This window comes from Moschus berezovskii, chromosome 2 (genome assembly GCF_049115385.1).
Source record: "Moschus berezovskii isolate FMDL1 chromosome 2, NW_MosBer_1.0, whole genome shotgun sequence".
NCBI classification, from domain to species: Eukaryota; Metazoa; Chordata; class Mammalia; order Artiodactyla; family Moschidae; genus Moschus; species Moschus berezovskii.
The window spans coordinates 60,698,377-60,714,463 of record NC_142461.1 but is presented as its reverse complement, the minus strand read 5'-3'; the positions used below and the strand labels follow the sequence as shown (position 1 = coordinate 60,714,463).

Sequence of the window (16,087 nt, the reverse complement as noted above, 5' to 3'; positions counted from 1 at the left end):
TTTTAGTTGCTGACCCACACTGTATAAAGTGTACTATTTATAAGAGAGTCCCAGCAGAGACCTGTGTATAGCATTTTGTGCCCATTTCCAATGTTTGACATCAATCCAGTCTCATTTCCCTTTCTGAGTTAGAAGTGGAAATCAGTGTAGAAATGGAGGTAGTTCTGCCTTCTCTACCAGTTTTTCTGTTATGTGAGTGGAGCCTAGCCTAGTATGTAAAGTTAGGTATAAGTACCATGGTTTGAAACGTTGAACAGGGAACTGGATCTCTTGTCTTACTTAAACCTTGGTTAGAATTCTCCCTAAGAATAGCTATTTCTTTACTTAAGATATTGCTCCCTGTTGAAACCTCAGGCAGGGTTGAGAAATCTGCAAAAGTTGGTTGGAGATCAGTGTCTCCTTATAGTCTGGGTCAGCTAGGTTACCCTTTAAGTCTGGCTTATTCCCTGGTAAATGGAAGTTAAAATACTATTACTGATGGCTATAAGAATCAAGTGAGACATTGAAAAAGAGGTGAAGTGTAAATTATGTTTCTAGAGACAACTGCTGTTATAAACAAGGAAAAAGGTGAGCATGCTCTGTCCATGTTGCTGAGAGGCCATGCAGCTGAGTGGTTAAGAACTTGGCTCTGAGCCTCAGTTTTCTGAGTTTGAATTCCCTGTTCTGCCACTGACCAGTTGTGTGATCTTGGAAAAGCTGACCAACCATTCTGGCCTCAGTTTTTCCTTCTGTTAAGTGGGGATAGTGATACTAGTATCAATCATGCAGAGCTCCTGGGATGGTAAGTGAGGTCATGGTTATCAAGTGCTTGCAGCTGTATTGTGCGCTGAGAAAGTACTATCCTACAGTCAACTAATATTGTGAGTGAGTGAACACTCAAGTTCATATAGAAAGGATATGATGATCAGAAGCAAAAGGATTAACTGGTAATGAAGAAAAGAAAATTGTCCAGGCAAGAACAGAGACGGGTATTTCTGAATTCACAAATTTTGAGATTTCCTTTTGAATTTTAAGTCTGACTTTAAGTTACCATCTGTTTTTAGGGGTGAGGTTTCAGTTCAGTTCAGTTCAGTCGCTCAGTCATGTCCGACTCTTTGTGACCCCATGAATCACAGGACACCAGGCCTCCCTGTCCATCACCAACTCCCAGAGTTCACTCAAACTCAAGTCCATCGAGTCAGTGATGCCATCCAGCCATCTCATTCTCTGTCGTCCCCTTCTCCTCCTGCCCCTGATGAGGGATTAGGGATCAAATTGGAGGGATGTCCATCTTTAGATCCAGAGGCAATTTCATGTTGCTTTTTTGTTTGTAATTATCAAGAATAGCATGTTGGGTTTAAACTAACTTGGATCATGAAACAAACAAAGAATTCAACTCTTCTCAGTAAAATAGTAGAACTGAAACTTCAGAAGCTCTTTCATCCAGTGTCTCCCAAACCACTCAGCATGTCATGAATACCTTTCTCAAGATAGAGATTTCTGGGTTAGGCCCCTGCATCAGTTATCAAGGAGTGAACCAAAGAATTTGTCATCTTCACAAGCATTCCAGGTGCTTTCTGATAATGGAGCATAGTTGAGAATCTCACCCAATCTAACCTCAGGACCTGAGCTGGATCTTGAACCAGATTTCTTGGATTTCATCTCCATCTTCTCCCCTAAAGTGAAATCACATAGATGATGCTTGGGGTGTGTTAAGAATAAACAGTGATAATCTTCAAATTATTCAGGATCCCATGTTCTAGATTCTATACAAATCTAATGTGAAATTATGTTTCCCTTAAAACTATACTTTTCCTTTGAAATTTCATTAAATTCCTTTCAATTCAAAATGTAGGGTTTGTGGGAATTGTAACTACTGATTATTGACACAGCAGCCACAATTACAGAGAACCCTGCCTAAGTTAACACCTGCAACATGCCAAGTGCGGGTTACTCTGTGTATGTTACACCTTGACCTGGAGAACAATTAAGAAACAGAAAACTAGTGTGGGTACAGTGTGTCTTAAGAGTAACTGCAAATACTATCTTCAGGCTACTCTCATCATGTGTGAAAACACATTTATTGTTTGGTGGAAGGAGCAAAATTTTTGCCATAGTAACCACAGCAATCCTGAGTGTCTTGCCTGTTAGCTGTAATGCTGGGAGCATCTTCTACAGCAGGGAAAAGGCTTTGGCAATTATCATCCAGAGAGTGACCCTCCACTTGAAGAGCTTAGTCTGAAGCTCCTAGGTTTGGAAACTACTTAACTTGATGTGTTAATGAATACTAACATCAGTTATTCCAATTTGGTTAATTTGGGGAGGATTAATAAGATATGGTTTTCTACTGTGGGCAAAAGGAAGCTGTGATTTTCTTTAGACAAATTTGAAGGATTATTTTCACCATTACCCACTCCCCCTTTTGTTTTGTTTGGATTTGGTTTGGTTTGGGTTTGGGTCAATCTTTTGTGATTGCGTTCTTTGCGAGATAGTGGGGAAAATGATTTATTTTCTTTCTTCTATCACTGACATAAATTGTTATCATATATAACTATAATAAGTATACTTAGAATAAATGAAGGAAAAACACTAAAGTGGACAAGGAAATCTAATTGTGGACACAAGGGTAAAGGGAAACAGGTAATGTTTGAGGATATTTGTATCAAAAATTGTGATGATCACAGAGAGTTCTATATTATGCCACTGGTTCTCAAGTCACTACATATAATCTTCATGCAATAAGCCATGTAAAAATGAGTCTTGGTTTATAAAAGAAAGACATGCTAATAATAAAAATTAGGTTATATGCAAAAAGCATAAAAGAATAAAATTACTCATATTTCATCTCTCAGAAGAAATCACTATACACATTTCTTTTTTATCATGCTTTAATATCATTGAGGTGATACAAGTTACAAAACCTTGCTATTTTCACTCAAGAAGAGACAGGTCTCATGAAATGAGCAGCAGGAAAAATTGAGTTGAAATAAAGAGTATGTTCAGAATAATTGTGGATTTCTTGGAAAAATAATATCTCCCCCTACTTGGGCCTCCCTGTCAGTTTTGAGAAGTTGAGAGAGGATAGAATCAATTGGGAATCATGGACATATTGGCTACTGCAAGGTGAACTGATAAAAATGTACTTCTAGAACTGGCAGCTCAGAATTTCTGCTCCAGTGTCTCCTCCCTGTGTTTTCCTTCTTTATCGATTTTTGGGCTGTTAGAACGTTTTTCTGTTATGTAATTGTCTCAAATAGCAGTGCTAGTGTCACGAGTCTCAAGGTGTTCTACAGCTGCTGGATCTCAGTTTCCTCAACTATAGTATAGGCATTATTCTATTTACTCCACAGGATATTCTATATGTATTAAGGTAGGTTAAACTGCAGTGTCAGATAGATTTCAACATGCAATAGCTTAAACAAAATAAGTTTTTAGTTCTCGTTAATAATGTGGTTAATGTGATTGTGCAGGAATCCAACATCTTTCCATGCTGAGATCCTGACATCTTGTAGGTCCTTGTTGGCTGCCTTCATCAGTGGTGAAAGGAGAAAGCAAGTAGGGAGGAGACCTGATGGTCTGCAGGTGGCGTATCTTCTTTCCACTCACATTTTTGTTGGGGAGAACTTGTCCATAAGGGTATAACTTGAATGGTATTGGGAGCTAAAAAGTGAAGTTAATCTATCCACCCTCCATAGTCCTATTACTACAAAAGGAGGAGAGAATGGATATTAGTGAATATCAGTAATATCCAGCACTGTATTCACATCTTGCAAAACACTGAATAAAAGACATTCCAGAGTAAGGATTGAGCATACTTCCTTTCTTTATTTCCCTGCATTTGAATCTACTCAAGGGAGTGAAAAAAAAATTATCAAACAAAAGGTTAAAAGTACTGTTGCTGAAATTTGGCCAGATTGAATCTCAGAGAATGACTTGGATGAAGTAAAAATAAATAGCTTTATTGAAGGCCCATGTTTACTGAAGAAGTCCAGGCAACTAGTGCTTAAAAGACCCGAATACCCCAAAGGATTTCAGAGACAGGTTTTTAAAGACAAGGTGAGAGAGGGGAGTCCTATGTGGGTGATCAGCTCATGGATATTCTTCTGATTGGTTGGTGGTGAGGTAATCGTGAGCCAGCATCATCAAATTTCTGGTTTTAACTGGTTTGGGGTCCACATGCTTATGAACGGCATATCATGAACTTCTTCACCTGGTGGGGATTTAAATATCTACAAAACAGCTCAAAGACTGTGACTCAGACTATCTATAGTGCTTGAGGAGGAGCTAAAGGTCCTTTACTTTGTTTAATGGCTGAAGTGTTATTATTTTGCCTCACTTCCTATTTTCCTTTCTGTGTTTTCTCATTTCTCTAATTAAATTTATTTCTCTGTAAGATTTGTCTACAGACAAATGCCCAGCAGAGGACATGGGGTGGGGGGAGTCTATTCTGAGAAGGCCTTATCGGGTCCTGCTCAGTTAGAGTCACTGTTGTTTAGTGACTAAGTCATTTCTAACTCTTTGTGACCCCATGGACTGTAGCAAGACAGGCTTCCCTGTTCTCCATTATTTCCTAGAGTTTGCTCAAATTCGTGTCCATTGAGTCTGTAATGATATCTAACCATCTCATCCTCTATTGATCCCTTCTGCTTTTGCCTTCAATCTTTCCCAGTATCAGGGTCTTTTCCAATGAGTCAGTTCTTCAAATCAGGTGGCCAAATATTGGCACTTCAGCTTCAGCAAGAGTCTTTTCAATGAATATTCAGGGTTGATTTCCTTTAAAATTGACTGATTACATCTCCTTACTGTCCAAGGCACTCTCAAATGTCTTCTCCAGCACTACAATTCAAAAGCATCAATTCTTTTATCATCAGTTCAGTTCAGTTCAGTCTCTCAGTTGTGTCCGACTCTCCGCGACCCCATGAATCACAGCACGCCAGGCCTCCCTGTCCATCACCAACTCCCGGAGTTCACTCAAACTCATGTCCACAGAGTCGGTGATGCCATCCAGCCATCATATTCTCCCTCGTCCCCTTCTCCTCCCGCCCCCAACCTTTCCCAGCATCAGAGTCTTTTCCAATGAGTCAACTCGTCGCATGAGGTGACCAAAGTATTGCAGTTTCAGCTTTAGCATCAGTCCCTCCAATGAACACCCAGGATCGATCTCCTTTAGAATGGACTGGTTGGACCTCCTTGCAGTATAAGGGACTCTCAAGAGTCTTCTCCAACACCACAGTTCAAAAGCATCGATTCTTCGGCGATCAGCCTTCTTCACAGTCCAACTCTCACATCCATACATGACCACGGGAAAAACCATTGCCTTGACTAGACGGACCGTGGTTGGCAAAGTAATGTCTCTGCTTTTTAATATACTATCAAGGTTGGTCATAACTTTCCTTCCAAGGAGTAAGCGTCTTTTAATTTCATGGCTGCAATCAGCATCTTCAGTGATTTTGGAGCCCCAAAAAATAAAATCTGACACTGTTTCCACTGTTTTTCCATCTATTTCCCATGAAGTGATGGGACCAGATGCCATGATCCTTGTTTTCTGAATGTTGAGCTTCAAGCCAACCTTTTCACACTCCTCTTTCACTTTCATCAAGAGGCCTTTGAGTTCCTCTTCACTTTCTGCCATAAGGGTGGTGTCATCTGCATATCTGAGGTTATTGATATTTCTCCCAGCAATCTTGATTTCAGCTTGTGCTTTTTCCAGCCCAGCATTCCTCATGATGTACTCTGCACATAAATTAAATAAGCAAGGTGACAATATACAACCTTGACGTACTCCTTTTCCTATTTGGAACCAGTCTGTTGTTCCATGTCCAGTTCTAACTGTTGCTTCCTGACCTGCATACAGGTTTCTCAAGAGGCAGGTCAGGTGGTTTGGGATTCCCATCTCTTTCAGAATGTTCCACAGTTTATTGTGATCCACACAGTCAAAGGTTTTGGCATAGTCAATGAACCAGAAATAGATGTTTTTCTGGAACTCTCTTGCTTTCTCCATGATCCAGCAGATGTTGGCAATTTGATCTCTGGTGCCTCTGCCTTTTCTAAAACCTGCTTGAACATCTGGGAGTTCACGGTTTACATACTGCTGAAGCCTGGCTTGGAGAATTTTGAGCATGACTTTACTAGCATGTGAGATGAGTGCAATTGTGCAGTAGTTTGAGCATTCTTTGGCATTGCCTTTCTTTGGGATTGGAATGAAGACTGACCTCTTCCAGTCCTGTGGCCACTGCTGAGTTTTCCAAATCTGCTGGCATATTGAGTGTAGCACTTTCACAGCATCATCTTTCAAGACTTGAAATAGCTCAACTGGAATTCCATCACTTCCACTAGCTTTGTTTGTAGTGATGCTTTCTAAGGCCCATTTGACTTCACATTCCAAGATGTCTGGCTCTAGGTCAGCGATCACGTTATCGTGATTATCTTGGTCGTGAAGATCTTTTTTGTACAGTTCTTCTGTGTATTCCTGTCACCTCTTCTTAATATCTTCTGCTTCTGTTAGGTCCCTACCATTTCTGTCCTTTATCGAGCCCATCTTTGCATGAAATGTTCCCTTGGAATCTCTAATTTTTTTGAAGAGATCTCTTGTTTTTCCTATTCTGTTGTTTTCCTCTATTTCTTTGCATTGATCACTGAGGAAAGCTTTCTTATCTCTCCTTGCTATTCTTTGGAACTCTGCATTCAGATGCTTATATCTTTCCTCTTCTCCTTTGCTTTTCGCTTCTCTTCTTTTCACAGCTATTTGTAAGGCCTCCTCAGACAGTCATTTTGTTTTTTTGCATTTCTTTTCCATGGGGATGGTCTTGGTCCCTGTCTCCTGTACAATGTCACAAACCTCTGTCCAGAGTTCATCAGGCACTCTATCAATCAGATCTAGTCCCTTAAATCTATTTCTCACTTCCACTGTATAATCATAAGGGATTTGATTTAGGTCATATCTGAATGGTCTAGTGGTTTTCCCTACTTTCTTCAATTTAAGTCTGAATTTCACAATAAGGAGTTCATGATCTGAGCCACAGTCAGCTCCTGGTCTTACTTTTGCTAACTGTATACAGCTTCTCCATCTTTGGTTGCAAAGAATATAATCAATCTGATTTTGGTGTTCACCATCTGGTGATGTCCATGTGTAGACTCTTCTCTTGTGTTGTTGGAAGAGGGTCTTTTATCATATTACTAGCTAATTATTGGGAGAAAATAGATTGATAACTGGTAGAATATACCTTATGGCCAAAGTAAGGCTCACTTCATGTTCTATGCCCGCTTTGTTCACAAGCCGGTTCCCAGGTAGTGTCAAGCTCTCTCTGCAATGAGCAGCCAGATGGGGCTCAGAAAATCCTCAGTACCAAGAATGGGTCCAATTGACTCCTCCTGAGATGGCAAGAATGTAGTCTGGGACATGACTGAAATGATTTTCAACATGAGTTGAAATCAAAAGGGATTTATTGGTTAACCCTTCTAAATTAAAAAATCCAATGAGTCAGCCAATCCAATGTCCTGAGCAAGGTTCTTAATAAAAGGTTCTTATTCTTTTTTCTTTAGTTGAAGTTTAGCTGATTAACAATGTCATGTTTGTTCCAAGAGTCGGTGATGCCATCCAGCCATCTCATTCTCTGTCATCCCCTTCTCCTCCTGCCCCCAACCTTTCCCAGCATCAGAGTCCCTTCCAGCAAGTCAGCTCGTCTCATGAGGTGGCCGAAGTATTGGAGTTTCAGCTTTAGCATCAGTCCTTCCAATGAACACCCAGGATTGATCTCTTTAGAATGGACTGGTTGGATCTCCTTGCAGTCCAAGGGACTCTCAAGAGTCTTCTCCAGGACCACAGTTCAAAAGCATCAATTCTTCAGTGATCAGCTTTCTTCACAGTCCAACTCTCACATCCATACATGACCACAGGAAAAACCATAGCCTTTATTTTTTGGGCTCCAAAATCACTGCAGATGCTGATTGCAGCCATGAAATTAAAAGACGCTTACTCCTTGGAAGGAAAGTTATGACCAACCTTGATAGTATATTAAAAAGCAGAGACATTACTTTGCCAACAAAGTCCGTCTAGTCAAGGCTATGGTTTTTCCCTTTTCCTTTTAGCACTCATAAATTTGTTCTCTATGTTGGTGGGTCTATTTCTGTTTTATATTCTACATTCATTTGTATCATTTTTTTTAGATTCCACATATAAACAATATCATATGATATTTGTTTTTGTCTGGCTTGCATCACTTAGTATGATCATCTCTAGGTTCATTCGTGTTGCTGCAAATGGCATTATTCCATTCTTCTCTATGGCTGAGTAACATTCCATTGTATATATGTACCACATCTTCCTTATTCACTATCAGTTGATGGACACTTATGTTGCTTACATATCTTTGTTAACATAAATAATGCTGCCATGAACATAGCATCCATAGCATAGACATTCTACAATCAGTCCCACTCAGGATTCAGATGCCTTGTAGACTCTTGGGTCAGTAAGAGTGAATACATACCTCTTTGTTGATATGCTAGAAAGTTCTTGTGTGTCAAACATATGGAATCACAGGGAGACCCACGGCTGGGACCTTCTCTTTCATGTCTCTCTGAAATATTGCATGTGCTGTTTATTTGGCCCTTGTTGGTCTCTCCAACTTTGTCTCACCTTGTTTGCTGGGAAAGTGACCATGTTTGCTTCAGCTTGCAGCTCCACTATGACTGTCTCTTGGTCTTTCTGATCACCTGCTGAGGCATTCTGTAATCTGTGCTTCTATTGAACCTTGTGTTTACTTTACTGAAGGTTTTCTTTCACATCACATTACATATTTTTGTTTGTGTGTCCTTCTCTCTCATTACCCAGCACACTCCTGATGCTCAGTGAGGATCTGTTGAATGAGTGATCACTAACTTTTCAAAGACAGTTAATGATCATGAATCTTTGCATCCACAGAAAAATATCTGGTCCACGGCAGATTCACAGCATGTATTTGGAGAGAGCTAAGGATCAGGAAAAAGAAAGGAAGGAACGAAAGAAGAAAACAAAGAAAGGAACAAGAAAAGACTAGTCAGACAGAGGATATAAGTCATGTTAAAGGTTAAGGTTGTAAAAAAAAAATAGAAAGTAGATCAAATAAATCCCATTAGGAATCCAGAAGAAGAAAGCTATAATAATAGACATAAAAAGGGAAAAATCATAGAGAAAACAGCATTTGAGTTAAATCTTGCACCACAAAAGAGAATTTAATGGAAGGGGACAATGTAAATTGGGTCAAGAATGTTTTGTGCATCATGTTTACAATAGCCAAGACATAGAAGCAGCCTAAATATCCATTGACATATTAATGGATAAAGAAGATGTGTTCTATGCATACAAGGGAATGTTTCAGCCATAAAAGAAGAATGAAATAATGTCATTTGCCATTTGGATAGACCTAGAGATTATCATAGGGCTTCCCTGGTAGCTCAGCTGGTAAATAATCCACCTGCAATTAAGGTGACCCCAGTTCGATTCCTGGGCCAGGAACATCCCCTAGAGAAGGAATAGGCTACCCACTCCACTATTCATGGTCTTCCCTGGTGTCTCAGATGGTAAAGAATCATTGCAATGTTGGAGACCTGGGTTTGATCCCTGGGTTTGGAGGATCCCCTGGAGGAGGGCATGGCAACCCACTCCAGTATTATTGCCTGGAAAATCCCATGGATAGAGGAGCTTGGCAGGCTACAGTCTATAGGGTCACAAAGAGTTGGACATTACTGAGTGACTAAGCACAGCACAGCAGAGAGATCATCATACAAAGTGAAGTCAGAGAGAGAGAAATATCATATGATATCACTTACGTGTGGGATATAAAAAAGGCATACAGATGAATGTATATACAAAACAAAAATAGACTCACAGACATAGAAAACAATCATGGTTACAAAGGAAAAACATGGTAAAGGGGGATAAATCAGGAATTCGGGAATAGCATACAGATCTTACACTATATAGGACCTACTATATAGCACAGGGAACTCTACTCAATATTCTGTGATAACCTAATTGATTTAACCTATAAAGGGAACTGATGCTAAAGCTGAAACTCCAATACTTTGGCCACCTCACGCGAAGAGTTGACTCACTGGAAGACTGATGCTGGGAGGGATTGGGGGCAGGAGGAGAAGGGGACAACAGAGAATGAGATGGCTGGATGGCATCACAGACTCGATGGACATGAGTTTGAGTGAACTCCGGGAGTTGGTGATGGACAGGGAGGCCTGGCATGCTGTGATTCATGGGGTCCCTAAGAGTCAGACACAACTGAGTGACTGAACTGAACTGAACTGATAAAGGGAAATAATCTGAAAAAGAATGAATATATGTATAATTGAATCACTTTGCTGTACTCCAGAGACTAATGCAGCATTATAAATCAATTTATAATCCAATAATTATTTTTTAAAGTACCAGGGGTTTATGAAGAGAGGTCGGACATGTTTGGGGGTTATAAAGATGTTTTAGCTGAACACTGTTTTTTTGCTTTGTTTTGTTTTTCTCTTTGAGAGGTGAAAGTTGTGAGATGTTGCTACAGCTCTCTCTCTCTCTGATCCTGTTCCAGGAACTGGCGGTTGGTCCCCAGCAGATTCCAATGCTCAGCAGTGGCTCCAGATGGACCTGGGAAACAGAGTGGAGATTACAGCAGTGGCCACACAGGGAAGATACGGAAGCTCTGACTGGGTGACGAGCTACAGCCTGATGTTCAGTGACACAGGACGCAACTGGAAACAGTACAAGCAAGAAGACAGCATCTGGGTAGGACATCTTTTCTCATCAGCTGAATAAAAATGAGATGCGATCATGGTAACCAGGGAATGTTTCTGTCATTTTCTTCTATGCAGATTGCCAGTAGCTTGATAACTGTTGAGTGCCTATTCCGAAATCATTAGACTTTGTCTAAGTCTTATCTCCAGCATGACTCCAGTTCGTAGGGAAATGAGGATATCTGTTACAAAAAGTTGAGTGTTTTCCTTTTTTTCTGGTAACTTGGGAAGTTCAGTGACTGGGCCTCAGTTCTTTCTTCAATAAAAATAACTACACCACAGAAGTCTGATTGTTAATGAGAAGGTATTGGTTGACTGAGCATGCATTTATTATTTATTTATTATTTGCTGAGTACATACCTTGCAATGATGGAATTCGTTCAGTTACGTAACTCAACCAAAGTTATCCAATTGGTGAATCTTGACCTGGGACTCTATAGCCTAGTCGGATTTTAAAGCCACTATGTTTCCCTGCCTATATTCAAGTTTTGAAAACAATTTAAAAGGTTATAAATACAAAACAAATATAAATTTTAGAATGATTTTGCCTTTATAAACAGTCTTCAGCTTGGAAGTAAAGGACAGTTTGCCCCAAGCTGTAGAAAAAAAGTTCCTTCCAAACCCCTAAACCCAAGCTCTTGACCCCAAAGAATACGTAAAAGACTGTCCCCAAATTACAAGGTGGGTAAAGGAAGTTAGAGATAGAGAACAAAATGCATCCAGAGGAGATTTCAGAAACTCATTCACTAAATAAAATAATGTATTAATTCATGTTACTTTTACTTTAGGGAAGAAAACCTCACCAGATATTTATTTATTTATTTATTTTCACACCAAACCCTCAAGATTTATGTTATGCCCAGTTTACAAAGGATGAAATTGAGGCTTGTTGCAGTTAGCTAACCTTCCCAAATCACATAGGCTGTAAGTGGCAGAGCTGGGATTCAAACCCAAATTTGACTCCCACCAAAGCCATTTCTTTCCTACTGCCCAAGGGTACTTCTTGTTTTTCCCAGTTTTTCTCAGCAATCATAAAAAAACCAAAACCAAAAAAAACAAAGCATCTGTTTCATGAACCAAGAACATGCCTCTCCTGGCTCCTTTTCCTTCCTTTCCAACCCATGAAGAGGGAAAAAGAAACAGGGTCTTGTGAAATTTCTACTGAGGAAATGTGGCTGAGGAAATGTGGAAGGTGAAATTCTGAGCAATCCAAGCATTGTGGCTGCAGTGCCTAAGGATACAGTAGAAATATTTATTTTTTTCTAAATGTATGTACTTAAAATGTGAAGATTTTGCAGTTGATCACATTACCTTTTCTTCTCATAATCTTCTCAGATTTCTTCCCTCTTAAATCAATCCCAATTATACTTTCAAATTGATGTTGTTTGCACATGCATTTTTCTATATTGCTGTCATTCTTTTGGAAAAAATTTCTATTTTATATTCACTGTTATTTGTTAATTGCCCACTCATCACTATTCTTGATTGAAATAACAGTAAACTGTGGATTAAGATTAGTTATGGCAGACTGAATCTGGAGGCTATTATAGTAGTCACTTTATTTTGAGTTGTTTGTCATATTAGGTGGTAATATTTATACAGAACATGGATTTTTTTCATTTTACCAATAGTCTCTTTTGGAGACTAGTATATTTTTTTTTTCAACTTTGAAAGCCCCATAAATTTTACAGGTTTTTTTAAAGTTTGTTTTTAGTTTGAAAAGAGTAATAAATACCCTTTCCATTTTGAAGAGCAATTTTAAAGTTTTATGTTGACTTGAGAGGGAGATATAGACATGAGGTTATTTATTTTCTTTGGCATTTTCAATCAGAGCTGGTTGTTTCTCAGATTGAATTGAAGTGCTGAGGTCTTTTGTTTAAATAATTTTAAAATCCTGAGCTTCATTTTCTTTAGAATAAAATAACTTGCTTTCAGCTTATCATATGGATAAGGATGTTTTTCAAGGATGAACAGTTTCTCTGGGCTTACTTCCACAAAATTCCAAGCCCCTTAAAGGCAGGTGTCTGTCTTATAGGTCCTTGCAGCCTCCATGACAGTTGTTATTGGCAATGTAACATCAACTACTTTTTGGATGGTTATTGCAAGAACTGCAGATTTACCAGGACTTTCAGAATTGGAGGGAAGGAGACTGTTCCTGTCCCTTACCTCAGCCTCAAAATAGCCTTGATCTTTGGAAGGAGGCAAAAGATGCTAGGTGGGCAGAAGAGAAGAGGCAGGAAACCACTGTAAGCAGCACAGTGGTAAATTCTAGCTAAGGCATCCCCAGAGATACTTACAATGCCTTCAGGGCACTTGGGAGAGGAGGAAGCTTCAGGACCAAATTGTCAGATGCAAATTACCAGGAGGGGGAAAGACCTGTGGAGGGATCATCACCACTCCAGTGACAGTGGGCGGGGACATCATGATGAGATATGCAGAGTAACAAGGCTCAAATGTTGAAAAAAAGTCATGTCCACTTGTATCACTATTGAGGAAGCTAACAACTACTGAACAAAAATCACACATTTCATTTGTAAGCAAATGTCATTCTTTATACATACAAAGGTGTTATAAATTCTGGAGATTCAGTGTGAACATCTCTGTAAACAAGACGTGTAAGGCCCACAGAGACCCACCCAAACTCACATAACCATACTTTGGTGATGCCAGACTGCAAAACTAAGATTGGGTCCTAAATATACTCTATTGCCGAACTGTACTTTCTATTACTTCTTTACTACACTTGATTTTTTTCTAATTTTCAAAAAACTGATTTACTTTTCTCACACTTAACCTTTGTCAGATCCACTGCAAAAGAAGAATGGTAAACTCTATTTCATGTGCTACTTTTAAAATATAAAACTGAGAAAGCACTAATGTGATCTAACCGTGTTTTTTGCACATTTTAAATAGTGCTCAAATTCTCTGACTGTATATAGGCCTTATAGAAGGCCATCAAACAGAGACTTGGAGTATTTTACCAAACATTTACGAGCATATGTAAGATCTGACTTGTGCCTACTATTCATTGAAATTTCCATCAGATTGTATAAATAGGTTACCCTGAGAGTTTTTCTTTTTTATTTAAATTGAAAATTATAAATCAGACTATAGATTCACCAGAGTTAATCCTGATAAACCAGATGAAAGCAATAGCCAAACAAGCAAGTTTTTAAAAAATTCTTTAAATGATTTAACTTTTCAGAAAAAAGTCAGTACCCCACAACATCAATATAAAGTATCGACTTGATTAAAATCCTGTATCACAGAAGTAGACAAATCTCTTGAATGAGACTTTCACAAGTCTTTTGAAGATCTTCAATTTTCAAATGAAATGGAGTTTGTAATGTTTATTTAAAGTTGATTTAGCAAGCAATACAGGTATTGCTGTAACATTGTACCCCTCGGATGGAATACCAATTTACTAGTACTCAAGAGGTTTATTTTATTTTGCAAAGTTTACTTCAGAACAAGAATCTTGGAAATATACCTGTGCAACATACAGCAGTAAATACACACGCTCTAAAAAATCCAGTTTGTGGAATTTCTGATCTGGCACTGAATGGAAGTTCAGGAATGTAGCCACTGAGCAGCTGCTTAATGATGTACTATGATTTATGAGTAAGCCCGAGTCCCCACTTCACTAAATAATCAGATGTGAAAGTGTCTCAGGGACAAACTTAACAAGACTTTTAGAATCTTCAATTCAGTTCAGTTCACTTCAGTCTCTCAGTCATGTCCAACTCTTTGCAAACCCATGGACTGCAGCACACCAGGCTTCCCTGTCCATCACTAACTCCCAGAGAACAAACTCATGTCCATCGAGTCAGTGATGCCATCCAACCATATCATCCTCTGTCAGCCCCTTCTCCTGCCCTCAATCTTTCCCAGCATCAGGGTCTTTTCAAAGGAGTAAACTGTTCACATCAGGTGGCCAAAGTATTAGAGCTTCAGCTTCAACATCAGTCCTTCCAATGAACACCCAGGACTGATCTCCTTTAGGATGGACTGGTTGGATCTCCTTGAAGTCCAAGGGACTCTCAAGAGTCTTCTCCAACACCACAGTTCAAAATCATCAATTCTTTGGCACTTAGCTTTCTTTACAGTCTAACTCTCACATCCACACATGACTACTGGAAAAACCATAGCCTTAACAGACTTTTGTTGGCAAAGTAATGTCTCTGCTTTTTAATATGCTGTCTAGGTTGGTTATAACTTTCCTTCCAAGCAGCAAGCATCCTTTAATTTCATGGCTGAAGTCACCATCTGCAGTGATTTAGAACCCCTTTAAATTTAGATTTATTTTTTCTTTATAAAATTATTTTTATTTTTCTATATTCTGAATTTTTAAAAATTTATTTATTTTAATTGGAGGCTAATTACTTTACAATATTGTAGTGGTTTTTGCCATACATTGACATGGGTGTACATGTGTTCCCCATTCTGAACCACCCCACCCACCTTCCTCCCCACCCCATCCCTCTGGGTCATCCCAGTGCACCGGCCCCAAGCACCCTGTCTCATGCATCGAACCTGGACTGGTGATCTGTTTCACATATGATAATATACATGTTTCAATGCTATTCTTTCAAATCATCCTAACCTCAACTTCTCCCAGAGAGTCCAAAAGACTGTTCGATACATCTGTGTCTCTTTTGCTGTCTTGCATATAGGGTTGTCGTTACCATTTTTCTACATTCCATATGCATGCACTAGTATACTGTATTGGTGTTTTGCTTTCTGACTTACTTCACTCTGTATAATAGGCTTCAGTTTCATCCACCTCATTAGAACTGGTTCAAATGTATTCTTTTTAATGGATGAGTAATATTCCATTATGTATATGTACCATGACTTTCTTATCCATTCATCTGCTGATGGACATCTAGGTTGCTTCCACATCCTGGTTATTGTAAACAGTGCTGTGATGAACATTGGGGTATATGTGTCTCTTTCAATTCTGGTTTCCTCAATATGGATGCCCAGCAGTGGGATTGCTGGGTCATATGGCAGTTCTATTTCCAGTATTTTAAGGAATCTCCACACTGTTCTCCATAGTGGCTGTACTAGTTTGTATTCCCTCCAACAGTGTAAGAGTGTTCCCTTTCCTTCACACCCTCTCCAGCATTTATTGTTTGTAGACTTTTTGATACCAGTCATTCTGACCGGTGTGAGATGGTACCTCATTGTGGTTTTGATTTGCATTTCTCTGATTATGAGTGATGTAGAACATCTTTTCATGGGTTTGCTAGCCATCTGTATGTCTTCTTTGGAGAAATGTCCATTTAGTTCTTTGGCCCATTTTTTGATTGGGTCATTTGTTTTTCTGGAATTG

At 39.2% G+C, this 16,087-nt stretch overlaps 1 protein-coding gene across 2 annotated transcripts in view; it reads left to right on the top strand.

Annotated features, from left to right (window-relative positions):
* CNTNAP5 (contactin associated protein family member 5) overlaps window positions 1–16,087 on the top strand; it is a 1,080,786-nt gene that overhangs the window by 253,318 nt on the left and 811,381 nt on the right. For both annotated transcript variants that reach the window (XM_055397661.2, XM_088842198.1), the window contains exon 3: window positions 10,551–10,744. In XM_055397661.2, the coding sequence (XP_055253636.2) occupies window positions 10,551–10,744 (194 nt within the window). The remainder of the gene's footprint in view (window positions 1–10,550; window positions 10,745–16,087) is intronic.